This window comes from Oculina patagonica, chromosome 7 (assembly GCF_052425735.1).
Source record: "Oculina patagonica isolate OP01 chromosome 7, crgOcupat, whole genome shotgun sequence".
In the NCBI taxonomy this organism is placed as follows: Eukaryota; Metazoa; Cnidaria; class Anthozoa; order Scleractinia; family Oculinidae; genus Oculina; species Oculina patagonica.
In genome coordinates this window covers 2,149,454-2,164,933 of record NC_135764.1, presented here as the reverse complement: position 1 = coordinate 2,164,933, position 15,480 = coordinate 2,149,454, and the positions used below count along the sequence as shown (strand labels likewise).

The window sequence follows — 15,480 nt, the reverse complement described above, 5'->3', positions numbered from 1 at the left end:
TTTTCCAGTTGATAATTTTTGACTGCTTTTTTATCAAAGATGTTCCCGAAATTTCGATCTTCGCTAACTTTCAACAACTGTTCCTGAGTCTCCGGTGATGGACGTCTTCCAGTCAAGCAAACCAAACTTGTTTTACAATTGTTTTGTTATGCTTAAGAGGGGATTTACTCGAAACGTTTGGAGAAAATGCAATCTCTTTGGAAGACTTGTAGTATATACAAAGGCGTTACAAAAGTGCATGCAGTTGCCAGGTTGGACACTTCATGACGGTCGATACAGAGTATACAATGGTTTTTACCAGGGCATGGTAGGTAGCAGCTCTCACAAGATCTCACATGAATGGCTCACTACCCTTCCAGATCTAGAGAGCAATGCAACAAACAACAATGCCCTTAGCTCTAACACAATTACAACTGTTAAGGCAAGTTTACACGAGCAATTGTTTGGGACAGCTTTTATTTGCTCGTGTAGATGTGAAAAATTGGTCAATTTTTATGTGACAAACATAATTGTTGACAAGCTGGCGTGTTAGCTTTTATGTGGCAAATAAAAGATGTCACATACGAAAATTGCACGTGTAGACGTTCACCGCGGTCAAACGTCTCAGGCAGGTTTTCTTTCCATTTCACCGTTTTTTATTCAAATTGAAGTGTTATTACGAGCAAGGATAGATAAAAATAATTGCCGAGTGAAAGCGTAATCCCATTCCCTCAGGTAAACCAGTGTTTTTACTTTTTAAATGTTTCGCATCCGAACCAAAGGTGCTTTGACAAATGGCGCCGACACGTCCGTATATCGCTATTTTCAAACACGTAGAACTTTTTTAATAAAGCTCCAAAAAACTTAGTAAACCCTTAGGATACCGGTTATGTATCGAACTTTGAACTGTGAAAATTAAAACCTTATCTTTGCAGTACTTTTCTTATTTTTTTTTTTATATTTCTGTCGTTTGACCGCGGTGGAGTGTAGACGACTCGTCACATAAAATGTGGCAATATTGCGTCAGCAAATGTGGTCCCCAATCTCCCAAACAAAATAATGCCAACATTTCAACTGGCCACTGTGCGAGCGTATCTCTGTGCGTATCTCTGCTGTCCAAGGTCATTACTGGCGCTCTAAACTTTGAACTGGTGAGAAATAATTGTTGTGTCATCTACACGATCAAATATATTTGTCAAATAAAAATTGCCCGTGTAAACCCAGCTTTACAACATGTTTTACACTCGCAGACCAGTAGAGTTGCAAGCTTGAGTGCTGCTTTAATACTGTAAACCAGGGTAGGTTTTGCGTACTGTGGTTTCATTGGTGGGTTGATTCTTCGTCGTAGCTGGAGATACCCCACCTGCTGTTATTCACAATCCACTGTACCTTGCAGTATTTAATGTACTCGCATCCATCACAGCAGTAAAAGAGCAGAAGGACGACTAGAAATGTATAAAAATAAACAGAAGCAAATCAGTCAGGTCCAGTGGCCTAATGGTTAGTACGCTGTACTCCGAATCGAGCGGTCCGGGTTCGATTCCCGGCCGGAGCACTGCGTTGTGTTCTTAGGCAAGACACTTCACTCTCAAAGTACCTCTCTCCACACAGATGTGCTGGGGGGTAACCCTGCGATGGATTAGTAATCCCATGCGGCCCGGCTCGAACCCCGGGACCGCTCGAATCAGTGTAACCATTGAGCCACCTCGCCTCTCGTAAAAGAGGCAAACGTGGAAAAGAAAACATTTAACATTTAAAAGTTGGAAAGATCATTGCTGTCGCCATTTTGAATTTTCTGACGTATAATGTTGCTGCTATTGAAACGGAGGATCTTTCTTGTGAAACATGGGCAACCATCTACACGTCATAAAGTCTAAAATGACAGCGCGCAGGAAATTTAAAAGCAATCTTTTTTTTTTCCTGTAAAATTTGGAATTAAGGCATTATTTCAAACAATTCAACGTCAACTTGCCTTAAGAGTGCAGTTCCCTTTAACTGAATTTGCCTCTTTTCCTAGACCCTATGCAAAGATGGCTGCCAATTTAAAATTCTAACCTGGGTTTTGAGTTGATAATTCCAAAGCATAATTACTCCAGAAAGATGTTAGTTAAAATTCAAACTGGCAGCCATTTTTGCATGGGGTCTATCCCAAATCAGAATGTCTTGCTCTTATTTTTTATTTTTAACATTTTTATCTTGTACATAATTTTAGTATAATTTCAGAGGTGATTATAAGAATTGAAGCATTCTGATTGGTCGAGAAGCTCGGCTTATGAGGCGATATTCACCCCGCGCGAGGTGATTATAGCTTTGAAGGCTTGGTTACTTAGCCACGCCACCTTTGGCATCCAGGCAAGTAAACATGGCCGCTTTTGCTGAATGAAAATTTCTTTGATTTGAAAGAAACCAGTCCAAGTCCTGGATATTTTAAACACTGGGAATTTTTCAAATTAACTACCAAGGCTTTTGGACCGAAAATATTTTCAAGAGATGGTTCTCAAGGCATTAGAAATGATCGTAAACACGGCGGTTTTGGCGATCGATGAGAAACTCAGTCAGATCGATTGAGCAAACATTATTTAGTTTTCTCACAGGCGGCCCAGGCTCTCTCGTTAATTATTTGCAACGGTCGTTGTCGGTTCGACCCAAGCGATCGAAAAATATGCTTCATAAATTGACGAATTTGAGATCTTTCGTTCCTAAATTACAATAAACTGTAAGCCATATAAATAAAGATCACTTACCTATTGTTGATTGTCTGTTATTGTGTGATTTTGAGGGGTTTGGGACGTTTATTCCTCACTTGCCGCTGACGCCCCCTACTAATACCAAAGAAAAAGACAAGCTTGTCTTTTTCTTTGGTATTAGAAATTATACTAAAACAATTATTCGCCTTAGGCTCAGTGATTATTGTTGAATAATCCCCTCGACGAATCACTTCGCCTTCGGCAAATAATTGTTAAATATTGTCCCAGGGCCCCAATGGATTACAGCCTCGTTGCTGGATGGGCCACCCTGGTTAAATAAAGTTTCCTTACCTTATAAGGTAAGGAAAGGTAATTACCTATCATGTTAGCTCAACTTCGTACAATTCTCTTTTCTCAACTGTTTCATTCACATTGAGTACGTACTTGCAAAACAAAACATTATCAGGGAGATGCAGACCAAACTGAAGCACTTGTTCGTCACCGCTATCATGATTATCAGCACCAAGACGATCCCTTGTAAGACATGGACAAAGAACAGGGCGAGGAAATCCACAAATGACAGAAACTGACACGGATTGGACCACTGCAAAGGACACAAGATAAATCAATCGCTGATCCATTGTCCAAAAAGCCAAGGGAAAAAAACAGAAGAAAAAGGGACGAGGAGCTCAAAAAGCCCGTATAATTTTTCGCTCTCCCCCCACTACCGAGAGCCTGAAACGGGCTATGTTTGGACGTGCGCCAAATTCTCAGTTGGTAATAAGGGATGAAAATTACCTCTCTAACAGGTTTAAAACCATCTTTCTTGATTTTCATTTTGTAGTGGCACAGTTCACATTCGTATCGATACGAAACTTGGAACCATCGCAGAACACAACTCTTGTGGGCGTACTTTGCAGATCCATTGCAGCGGCAAACTCGTACTAGTTCTTCTTTGTCTTTAGTATCATGGCAAATTCGGCAGATATCTTCGTCCTTCGGAATGAATAAATGAAACAATGAATCAGTGAATGAATGAATGAATGAATGAATGAATGAATGAATGAATGAATAAATGAATGAATGAATGAATGAATGAATGAATGAAAGAATGAATGAATGAATGAATGAATGAATGAATGAATGAATGAATGAATGAATGAATGAATGAATGAATGAATGAATGAATGAATGAATGAATGAATGAGTCAGTCACTCAGTCAGTCAGTCAGTCAGTCCATGATCAATCAATCAGTCAATCGATACAGTTGATCCTTTTGTGGCAAATTTGGTAGATTTCTTCGTCTTTCGAGATGAACGAACGAACGAACAGACGGACCGACAGACGGACGGACGAACATGTACAGACGAAAGAACCAACCAGCCAACCAACCAAACAAACAATGTCAAACAGTAAACCATTCAGACTCTCGTTCAGTTCCGGTCGGTCATGATCAGTCGGTCAGTCTGTCTGTCTGTTAGTCAGTTATCTTATGCGAAACAAGCTACCTTAATTAACAACGTCAGCAATAAACAAACAAACAACAAACCGTGCTTTCCAGTTCTCGTCCTGGCTGAGTAGTTTGCACGTTTGGATTTTCTCTTAAGAACATTTCCACAACAAAGGCTGCTGGACTGCTATGACGGTGCATCCCAGAACCAATTTCGCCCTCGCCTCTTGCACCGATTATTTCTTGCGGGTTTTGTGATTCGGTATTTGGAATTGGATGGACCTGTATAGAAAAGAAAAAACAACGAAGCATGCGAGTACCTAACAAAGTTCAAGAAAGACCCATTTGACTATCTATAAGAAATAGAAAGAAATGGAGCTCGAGTCATCGTAAACAGTTTCACAAGACTCGTGGCAGGGCTTTTTTCTTTACTCGAGACCTTTCGAAGGGGCCCTAGGGAGAGGGGGTTTATTTAATTTAAGTACGGGGGGGGGGGGGTAGTTGAGGCTTATTAGAGAGAGGGCTCACGTCAAATCATAAATCTGTTGGGGTACGAATAAAAGGAATAAATAAAGTGGGCTTTCTAATTTTTTAGTGCTCTTTAGTAATACATTTTGACCAGAAAAGAAGCAACAAAAAGTAATGTGGTGATGAGTGAATTACTTTAAGGAGGCTGACAACAGTTTCCAGCACTTTCCAGTTCTTATACTTTAAAGGGTCAGTACTAGAAATATTTATCAGTTACCGCAAGAAAAATGCTTTTAAACAAATGCCCAATCCATGGTAAACAAATTGCTTAACGTTTCTGGTTACAATAGCAAAGGTTTAACCCGTTTAACACACCCTTAATTTTTTTTTTTTTTCCCCTTATTTTTGCTTGAGTGCTTTTAACTCAAAAACGATTCCAATAACCTCAATTTTTCATTATTGAAATATGATTAGCATGTTAAGATAATACTTCTTACAAAGTTGAAAAAATTTCCGCGGAGCCACCTTAAATTTTTGAAAACTTACGGTGGCTCTAAAACCACTTCTCTGTATCTTAACCTGCTGATCATTTTTCAGTTATAAAAATAGAGGTCACCGGATTTGCTACTTAACGCGAAAAGTCAAAGATTCAACAAAACATGACGATCAGCAACAAATCTCGCCCCCGCTTCGGTGAACATTAAATATTGAGTCTCGGGGGAAAACCTCACTGTTTTCATTGGGTACAGTCATCAAGTGCTTATTACGTATACCATATGATTAAAAAAGAAGAAATTTGTTTTACTCAGAGGCCGTTTATGGGATCGGCCTGTGAAACAAACTCTTCGAGAAAAAAATTCCAAGATGACCAAGACGGCTTGTGCCTCTGCATTCCGATTAAAGGTGCGACATCTTTTTCATATTCCTTGATTTATTTCTGCAAACAACTTGCTTTGATTTTCTTGTTTTCTGATCATTAAGCCATGCTTGTTAGATGAATGGACAATTATTTGATATTTTACCTTGTATTTTCTAGCTAATAAGTGAATGGTTGACAGCTGTAAAAGCACAGTTCGTGTTTCATATAAACACTTTTTTCTTCAATCCAAACGATACTACTTTCTCATCGAGTTACTGTACATGAAAATGACCAGATCCGACAGGAAACAAGGATTTATTTACATTTTTTTCTATTCCAAAACTACCAACGTTTAATTTTTATTTTTTTTAATGACGCTCATTTTAAATAATCTGTTTTTGTTACACAGCACTGTTTTCCTGGCCGGCGGTACGCATTCACTCGGGCATATGGCAGCTGGTTTATTTCCAGAAAATTGTGTTTTAATTTTATATTTTAGAGATCGAAATAGGCCTGCTGCATTAAAGATTAATTTGACCAGAAAGGCATGGTGAGTTGTCAATGTGTCAGGGAAATTACACTGTTAGCAAATTGAACCGTAAAACAGTACCTGTGCCATGGTTTGCTTGTGAGGAATGGCGGAGTGCTGCTAAACTGTAGTCACTTCAAACTTCACGGTTTCGTTCAGTTTTTCCTTACAATGATAACGGTGCAGTTAAAATCGGAACAAGGCCTTTTAATTGGCTCCTGTAAATTAAATGATCTCGATAGAATTTTTGGGGCCGGGGCTAAGAGTGCCTTTTTATCGTGAGTCGGTTGAGTGAAAACGTTCTATTTCGACGTCAAACTTGATGCGAAAAATATTTCGAACAAAAGGGGACATCGGTTTTAGTTCGTACCGATAAACCCTTTGAAATACGCTTCCTTTTTTCTAACCAATCGAATGGATGGATACCAGAATGACGTCATCTGAAAACAAACGCTTTTGTTACAACAAAAACTGAGGCCGTCACATTGTATTATTCATATAATCACAATTTGCTTTTATTTTTCAACGTTCATAACTGCCTCCTTGCATTTATTGCTGTATTTATTGTGAAGTTTAAATTTACTTACTAAAGTCAGAACGATTTTAAAGTTCAGGATCAAATAATAACATATCCCAATTAAATTGCGCAAAAATGAAAAGGTATTAGTGGGCCTTGTTATGAGACAATAGTAATTTTGCTTCGAACTAACACATCAATTTTCATTTTATTATATTGAAATAAACAAGGTTGTCGTTTAAGCAACGACCTGATTATACCATACATTAAACGCTCTTACAAATTTCGAAAAATAAATTCACCGTGTGTGGCAGTAAATTAATTACAAATAACTAAAATTGCAGATTTTTCGACACCCCGAGACCGTTGATAAAACGGCGAGTATAGCAGCTGTTATGTGCTCAGGTGACTGGTCATAGAATTGGACCCATTCTTCAGAACGGATGTTTTGGTGCAACTTCTCGCCAACTCTAGATCTCGTTCAGTCGCTGTTCAGGTTAATTTACCGTGATAGTTTTGTGGCCTCTTTATTACTCAGCGAAATATTCAAATAAATCTTAAATATAATTCACCTTCATCAAGAGAAAAGTTTACTCTAGTTGTCGTTTCAAATTTAATCGTTCTTGAGTAATTCAGAAAAAAATCGACCTTTCGGAAAAATATGTTTGCGAGGACAAAGGACAAAGCCTGCTTACTCACTCCCCACACTAGAGGTTTGTGTTGTTCTCTTCCCAGATTCCTCACATCAATGGCCAGCACAGTATTAAATAATACGACGGCTCAGAGACTAAAAAATCGAACAGATAAGCCGATCGGTCTCATTAAAAGTTCTTTATTCTTCAATATCCAGATAATGGTGTTTCTTTTGGTAGGTCAGTAAACCGGCAAAAATGTTTTACTTGTTGTATATCTCTTCTTTATTATCCAAACTACATGACAACTAAGTCCAAATGAAAATTTTCTTTTAGATGCTCAAATATAATGTTTTTCATGGGTTACGTTGCCTATCACTACCGCCGTAATTTCAGAACAGTTAAAGGGACTATGTCACGGGGATTTCGCAGTTTTTTTGGTCTAAACTGTTCTGAAATAAGTGGTAGGCAAATTTACCAATGAAAAACATTATCTTTGAACATTTAACGGAAGATATAACCTTTATTTGGGGATAAAAATCAAACTTCGGCTATGAATATCGATTTTTTTAAGGCACGCGAAAACAATTTGAAAACGTTGGATAACGTTTTCAAATTGCAATCCATTTCCATCCGAGCCATCCGCGGCCAAACGCGCTTTTAAACAGTTTTAATGCTCTAAAATAGCAATTGTAAAAAATAAAAAATGGACCATTATTTTTAGGTTTTCTTCGACACAAATATATATTTGGGCTGTTCAAAAATCTGTTAAAATCCGTGACATATGTCCCTTTAAGACCAAAAATCTGCGAAATCCCCATTACGTAGCTCGGGGGGGGGGGGGGGGGGGGGTCTCCCCCCCCCCCCCTAAAAAAATAAAAAAAAAAAAAAAAACCCTTTTCCCCCCCCCCCCCCCCCCCCCGGGGGGCCCCGCCCCCCCCCCCCCCCCCCCCCCTTTAATCGATCCGCCCCTGTAGACTTCGTTTGAAAAATCGTCGTCACCGCAACACTTCTACTGTACCGTACACCTAAACATATTCGGCCTCAGTTTCTTTGCGAGACTCGCTCTTATTCTTGTTGTTCTTCTTGATCAAAACAATGTCAGGAGCCCGTACAGCGTCCATGTGAGTTAATATCAGCCACTGGCGATTCAGTTCAATCCAGGTTTTCCAGTAGTATCTCATATGCTCTATACACCCGCAGCAATAGGTGAAGTAACATACCGCTAAACCACAGGCAAAGTACAGCACCACGCAGATTGGAGAAAGACAGCGCCTTGACGCGATCCAAACAACCATCGCTATGAAGATGATTAGCACCAGGCAGTAGAATATAAACAGGTATGCTACGATATCGCACGAACGCCATGGAAGCCTCCACTGGACAAACGAAAAAAAAAATAACAATTTAATAAATAAATTACAATCATGAAACGACGAAAATTGCGTAGAGAAAGTGACTCCAGATATTTAATAGAGCTTGTGTCTTTTTTACTGTCCCTTCTACGCGGCAGAAAGGGAGAGAGAGAAAAAGAACAAACGAAATGAATAAACTTAATTATCGGCGAAATTTTCAGCTCTTAGTGTGCAATATTCAAGGAGATATATATAAGCGTTCAGAATCTGCAAAATTACTGGTGGCAAAAGCGCTTATGAACCCATACTAATGAGCCCAGTCAGTCAGTCAGTCAGTCAGTCAGTCAGTCAGTCAGTCAGTCAGTCAGAAAAAGGAAAAAGGCAAATAAACAATCAGTCAGTCAGTCAGTCAGTCAGTCAGTCAGTCAGTCAGTCAGTCAGTAAAGTAAACTAAGCAAAGCAAATTAATAAACGGAAACAAATAAAATTCGGGGAGCAAAACAAAAGGAACAAGGAGGGCGATACCACGTGTACATACCTGTGCGACGGGTTTAAATCCAGTTTTCTTCACAGTTATTTCATAGAGGCACAGCTCGCATATTTTATCTTTTTTTCGTTCAAACCAAGAAAGCAAGCAGCTCTGGTGTGCATACTTTGTGCTGCCGGAGCATCTGCATGGAGCGATCAACTCTTCATCTTCCGCACCGCAATGACAAATACGACAGAACTCTTCGCAGCTAAACAATAACTTGTCTTTTACGGGCTCCGTGGCATTCCCTGCTGAAATGTTGTGTATCAGATTAGTTCGTTTTGAAGAGTCATCCAACGAATTAACCCAACTAAATAAACAGGTCTGCTTGTTTATTTGGTTTTTCACATCCCACACCGATAGAGATGATGAAGCCTAAAAAAAATGAACATTACAAGATCAGCACTAGCGTTTAACTTGGGGTTCTGTAGCCCGACCGAAGCGACCAGCAGTATTAATATCCCCCCCCCCCCCCCTCCTCCCTTCCCCGCCCCTCCCGTGCGCCTCTTTCGTACTGGAAACCAAAACCAAAAGCCTGGTTTTCACTAGCGACGCAAGCACAAGCGCAAGAGCAACATGCTCAATATTTCCCTGTGAAAACGGCCTCGACTCAAGCAAAAGCACAAGCGCATTGTAGTTTTATGCTTGTGCTTGTGCTTGCGGCAAGCACAAGAACAAGGATCAAAAGTTGCCCTTTTTGCGTGATTGCGCTTATGCTTGCGCTTGTGCTTACTTCGCTAGTGAAAACTAGGCTAAAGTGATCACTCTGGCTTATTACAAACGACATAGATAATCTTGTGAACCAATCAAAACTTGAAGCAAATACATGTAGCCAACGCAAAACGCGCGAGTAACGTGTGCGGGCGAGTCACGGTGGGTTAAGGTTTTCTGATTGGTTGGAAAAGTGGCGCGAGGTTTTTAAACCAATCGTAAAACAAGGTATAGCAAAATCAATGCAACTCAGTGTCACCTTTTAGACTCAATGGAAAACCACTCTTATAAATACCACCATTTTGATCTGAGTACGACATTCATCTTTAAAGTATCTTTAAAAGATTTAACGACATGCGTATTTTGTAGCTGAGAATAAACCATGCGTGTCAACTGATTGTGCCTCGAATTAAAATATTTGATATTTAAATCAGTGTGCATGCCGTTTAAAAGAAATGATTATTTCTTCTGCCTGATGTTAAATTTACAAAAACTCACTAATGAACGTTGACGGTTGATAGCCAACAATCGTATACACACAGTTTGAAACCTGATTTATGTAATACATCGAAAACCAGTTTTTCATTTATTAACTGACGTTTGATTTTTAGACTGATCAAATCAGTAAAATTAAGATGTGCCAAAAAAGAAAGCTTTTCATTGTAACCGCAATGCAAAATGTTACATAATCTTGAACCACATCTACGATAAGTTTAGTTTAGACTACAAAAAAGCAAAATATAATTAATTATTAAATGCATGCAAGTTATTAAATTTGACAGGTGAATTCGACAAGAAAAAATCAATTTGGTCTTACTGTTTCATAGCTTTCCGTCGACGTCCTCGTTTGAAAACTTTCCACCGAATCAAAACGCTCCAAATGCCCTCCTTCAACAACCGTCAATTCTTCCGATTTTAGTTCCACTTCAGCAATGGCTAATGAACACTTGGACTTCGTTGTAAGTGATTCCATTCCGACGTTTTTATATCTGCCAATGTTGTTATGAAATATTTTTTGGGAAATATGTAACAGTGCGAATCAAATTTTCGAGCCTCAGCAGCTAGCTCCGGGATATAAAGTTCATATGACTTGAAGAAACAACTCGCTCCACGGTAAATACGGAATTTATAGCCTTCAAGAAGATTATCACCGCGCAGGCTTCATGAAATAAATTATTCATTTTACGAATTGACGCAAAAGCGGTCCACAATCAAAATCAAACAGCAATTAACTTCGGTTTGGTACCCGTTCATTTGGCTGTGTCAAACTCACACAAGTTAAAAAAGAGCTGAGCCGAGACAAACTAAAACCAAATATTTCAAAATTAAGAATTCGTTTAGTGAAAAGGGCCTGTTATCCCAGCTTTCTTCTCATTCTTCATATCTCTAAAGGAGATCTTGGTCCAATAAGGAAACGTTTTTACCGTCAGCTTCCAATACTGTGTTCTGCATGTTTGATCATGTTTTTCAAATCCATGCATTCGTCGGCAAGCTTCTCGTTCATTTCCGCCGCTCGAAGATTCATTTCAAAACTTGCTTCAAGACCTCTTTTGTGTTGTTTGTTTGTTCAGCATAAAGACTGTTGTCTTTGCTTTGTGAACCAAAGATACTTCAGCCCGCTCGTTTCCTTTCCGGTTCTACAAAAGTGAGCCGGCACTATACCGCATAGGCATTTTAAAAATCTTGAAATGATTTCATTCGTTACTGTCGACTGGCTAAAATTAAATATTTTAACTAAAATATTTTTTAAACCGTCATGTGACTGTTCTCAACAGATTGTATCAGCTTGAAGATTACCACGAAAGAAGTTTGTCTACGATGTACTGCAGGCCAATAAAATTCAGCCATTTCCACGGAAATTTTTTTTTTTGTTTTTTGTTTTTTTTTTTTTTTGTTTGCAAAAACATTTATTGAACAGTTCAAAAAATAATTTACATTTAGTTACTATTTACAACCACGAATAAACAAAAGGACAGCTTAGATTACATTGACTTGTAAGTTACAGACTAAAATAAAGAAAAGGAAAAAAAAAAAAAATTCAATACAAGAATGCAAAAGTCAAATAAGGGCTTCTATCTGGTAAGATTTTTTTTTGATAACATGGTTTGCCGGACAAATTGTAATACAAGTTTGTTTTTTACTTAGTTACATTTGTAGGAAATGGTTAGCTTACGTTTTATTTAAAGAATGATTTGTGATTTGCACGTACTCTTTTCAATAGATAGTTTACTTTTGAGGAAAGCAAGGAAGGCTTCGAAATAGTACTGTTCTTGTTCTCTTGAAGCAGAGTAGATGTAATACTTGGCGATTATCAGGCAGAGGTTTAAACCAAGTTGTTGGCCAAAGTTGTTTGTGAAGCCGTATATTATGGTTTTGTCGTTTAAGTCAATAAAATCGTCGTTTTTAACATTCCACCAGTGGGAAAAGGTTTGCCAGAAAGATTGCACGTCCGGGCAAGAAACAAAAAGATGTTGTAAGGTTTGTTTTTGCTCGCAGACATGACATTTATCATGTTGAATGATCTTATCTCTGAAAAGGGTTGCATTAGTTGGCAAGATATAATGTATAATTTTGAATTGGAATATAGCGAGCCTAATATCCTTGGTCACTTTAAAAGGAATGCTGTAGATAGTTTTAATAGTTTTCTTATCAAAGTTTGCTTGCCACATTCTTTGTTCTGCTGTGGGAGGTATGAATTTCAGCCCGATTAGAAGTTTCGAAGCTGATTTACATGAAAGCTTGTCTAAAGGAATTTTCTCTGCATATTCTAAACAAGTGGGTGCGTCGGTGTCAAGTTCTTTTAACAAGCGGATCCAGTTTTGGGGGATAGAGTTGCATAAGCCATAATAAGTAAGAAAATTTGTTTTGATGGCGAACTTGCGGCAAAATTTATCAAATGTCAGGAAGTTGTTTTCGTAGAAAATGTCTTTGATTTTGGTTATTCCTGCAGCATGCCAACTATGGTAATAAACAGAGAAGCCTTCGATCTTAATAAACCGATTGTTCCACAGAATTTCATTGAGAATCTGTTCTTTGTTTGCTGGAGTATGATTATTTATGATTTGCCAAATGCTTAAGGCATCCTTATAAAATTGTATAGGTATATCTAGTTTGAGGTACTTTAAATCATAGTTGCATTCTAGTAGGAAAATACCTCCTACCTGTTTTAATAGTGTGAGAGGTATATGGCACCAGCTTGCATTTTCATTGCTTTCGTGCAGCCTTCTTACCCAAGTGACTTTCAGAGCGTTGTTCATTATTTCGAAATCTGGCAGATCTAAGCCACCCTTAACTTTCGGGCCTATCATGGTGGTATGTTTAATTTTAGGTTTGTTGTTCCAAACAAACTGAGTAATGGTTGCTTGAACTGAAGATTCAAATTCTCGGGGAAAAGTAAGTACCGATGTATTATAGACTAGCTTCGAGAGAGCGAGGCTTTTAAGAATGGTTATTTTACCGTACAACGTGAGGTTTCTTGATTGCCAAAGATTAAGAAGGTTCTTCATAGACAGTAGTTTTTGTTCAAAATTTTTTTTGAAAGCTTCAGCTTCGTCGTAAGAGAAATAGATTCCTAGTGCATATATCGGCTCTGAAGGCCAAGCTATATCAAAAGGTGTCGAGGCGTCCTTTCTCCATGACCCTATCCACATTCCTTCAGTTTTGGACTTATTTATTTCTAGTCCTGAAATCTCTTGAAAGGCGCGTAATGTTTCGAACAAGTTCTGCGCTGACAACGCGTCGGATACAAATGCAGTAGTGTCATCTGCATATTGTGATATTTTGTATTCTTTGTTATAAATTTGTATTCCTCTAATATTCTTATTATTCCTAACTGCGTTCGCTAAGATTTCTGCACAAAGTACAAACAAGATTCCAGATAAGGGACAGCCTTGTCTGACTCCTCTTTGTAAGCTGAAAAATTCGGAGGCATGTCCATTGTTGATAACACAGCTAGTAATGTCGGTATAGAAAGTTTTAATCCAGTCGCGAATTTGTGGCCCAAAGTTAAACGCTTCTAGAACTTTGGATAAAAACTGCCAATCAACCGAATCAAAGGCTTTTTTAAAATCGACGAATATTGCCATGCCTGGTATATTTTCTAAAGATGTTATTTTCATTATGTCTTGTATCAGCCTAATATTTTGGCCAATGTATCGCCCCTTGACGTAACCGGTTTGGTCGTCATGGATAAGTTTGGGGAGAAAGTTGGCGATTCTGCTTGCTATGGCCTTTGTTATTATTTTATAGTCAGTGTTTAATAAAGATATTGGTCTCCAGTTTTCTAAGTATAGCTTGTTTTTCCGCTTTTTTGGCACAACTTTGATAATTCCTTGTCTCTGAGTTATATTTAGACATTTGTGTATTAGAGCATAATTAAAACTTTCAACCATTTCATCTCCTAAGACGGACCAAAAATGTAAATAGAATTCTACAGTGAATCCGTCGCTTCCTGGGCATTTGCCTTTGGCACTCATTTTAAGCGTTTCAAAACATTCTTGCTTGGTGAGTGGCAATTCTAGCTTCTCTAGGTCAGCGTCGTTTAATTTTGGGAGGTTTGGGTCTTCAAAAAATAATTTATCGTGCCGGTTCTTTCGAGGTACCTCTGTGTAGAGGTTTTTATAAAACAGCTTTTGGCAGAGTAAAATTTCATTGGAGTCTGTTATTTCTTGGCCATCTTGAGATTTAAGCTTCGATATGTATGTTTTGGCATGCTGTCGTTTTTCCAAGTTTAAGAAATATTTAGTATTTTTTTCTCCTTGCTCATGCCATCTTGTTCTACTTCTTACAATAGCTCCTTTGGTCCGGTAATCAGCAATCTTGTTTAGCTCCGATCTCAGGCTATATAATTTAGCAATATTCTCTTTTGACCTGTTTGATACGAGTGTTTTCATTAAGGCGTCTATTTGATCTGAGAGATCTTTTTCTATGTTCTTACGCTCTCTGCTCTTTTTCTTTGAGTAACGCACGCAGAAACCTCTTATCTCCATTTTTATCATATCCCAGAATAAACCTTTATCAGTAAGATAGCAGTATTTCTTTTTGTACTCCGGTATTATACAATGAAGTTGTTCTAAGAAGGTGTTATCTTCCAAGAGAGAATTATTAAATTTCCAAAAACCAGGTCCTCTTTGCGCGAAGTCTTTAGATTGGAGTGTCATAATTATTGCAGAGTGATCTGACAAAGAGGATTCTTTTATCTCTGTATTAAGCACGATCTCTAAGAGATCCTTAGAGACTAGCCAGTAATCCAATCTACATTGTACTTTTAGTGCCTTGTCGCGCCATGTGAATTGCCGTTGATCAGGGTGCTGATACCTCCAAACATCTTGAAGTTTTAACAGGTCGCGCAGTTCGAAGATTTCGCTGATTACATTGTTTTTTCTTTCTACCGCATTACCTCCTAGTTTGTCACGAGCTGTTAGCGCGCAATTGAAATCTCCACCGATTATAGTACTATCTATATTGTCCGAACGATTACTGAGAATGTCACGAACGTTCGAGAAAAACATTTTTTGATCAGAATTATTGTTCGGGCTGTAAATGTTACACAATCTAAAGGTGGTATCACAAATAGTTGCCTGAAGAATTAAATATCTTCCGTTTTTGTCAGTTTCGATGGTGTCAGCTAGAGCAGTTAATTTGGGATTCAATAGTATCATGACACCTCTCGAATGACTTGTACCATGGCTGAAATAAATTTTGCCACCCCATTCAGATTTCCATAAGTTTTCTATGCTTTTTGTTGAGTAGGTTTCCTGGAGG

At 38.3% G+C, this 15,480-nt stretch overlaps 2 protein-coding genes across 2 annotated transcripts; both read right to left on the bottom strand.

The window, feature by feature from the left end:
* Positions 1-3,046: 3,046 nt before the first annotated feature.
* On the bottom strand, positions 3,047-6,063 carry LOC144661056 (E3 ubiquitin-protein ligase MARCHF2-like). Its single transcript, XM_078521764.1, has 4 exons — positions 6,055-6,063; positions 4,217-4,399; positions 3,465-3,662; positions 3,047-3,298 (listed from the first exon to the last, which is right to left on the bottom strand). Exons 1-4 carry the CDS (start codon positions 6,061-6,063, stop codon positions 3,047-3,049), a joined length of 642 nt encoding a protein of 213 aa, XP_078377890.1.
* Positions 6,064-6,756: 693 nt separating this feature from the next.
* On the bottom strand, positions 6,757-11,247 carry LOC144661329 (uncharacterized). The gene is made up of 4 exons (XM_078522055.1): positions 10,535-11,247; positions 9,016-9,381; positions 8,131-8,501; positions 6,757-7,950 (listed from the first exon to the last, which is right to left on the bottom strand). Exons 1-3 carry the CDS (start codon positions 10,688-10,690, stop codon positions 8,151-8,153), a joined length of 873 nt encoding a protein of 290 aa, XP_078378181.1. The 5' UTR covers positions 10,691-11,247; the 3' UTR covers positions 6,757-7,950; positions 8,131-8,150.
* Between the last annotated feature and the right edge of the window lie 4,233 nt (positions 11,248-15,480).

Coding starts and splice junctions, on each gene's coding strand:
- LOC144661329 (XM_078522055.1), bottom strand. CDS start 10,690: ATGGAATCACTTACAACGAAGTCCAAGTGTTCATTAGCCATTGCTGAA. Junction 9,382..10,534: donor CGACGGAAAGCTATGAAACA/GTAAGACCAAAT, acceptor CATTTTTTTTAG/GCTTCATCATCTCTATCGGT. Junction 8,502..9,015: donor GATTTAAACCCGTCGCACAG/GTATGTACACGT, acceptor TCGTTTGTCCAG/TGGAGGCTTCCATGGCGTTC.
- LOC144661056 (XM_078521764.1), bottom strand. Junction 3,663..4,216: donor GACGAGAACTGGAAAGCACG/GTTTGTTGTTTG, acceptor TTCATTCCGAAG/GACGAAGATATCTGCCGAAT. Junction 3,299..3,464: donor GTTTTAAACCTGTTAGAGAG/GTAATTTTCATC, acceptor ACAATGGATCAG/CGATTGATTTATCTTGTGTC.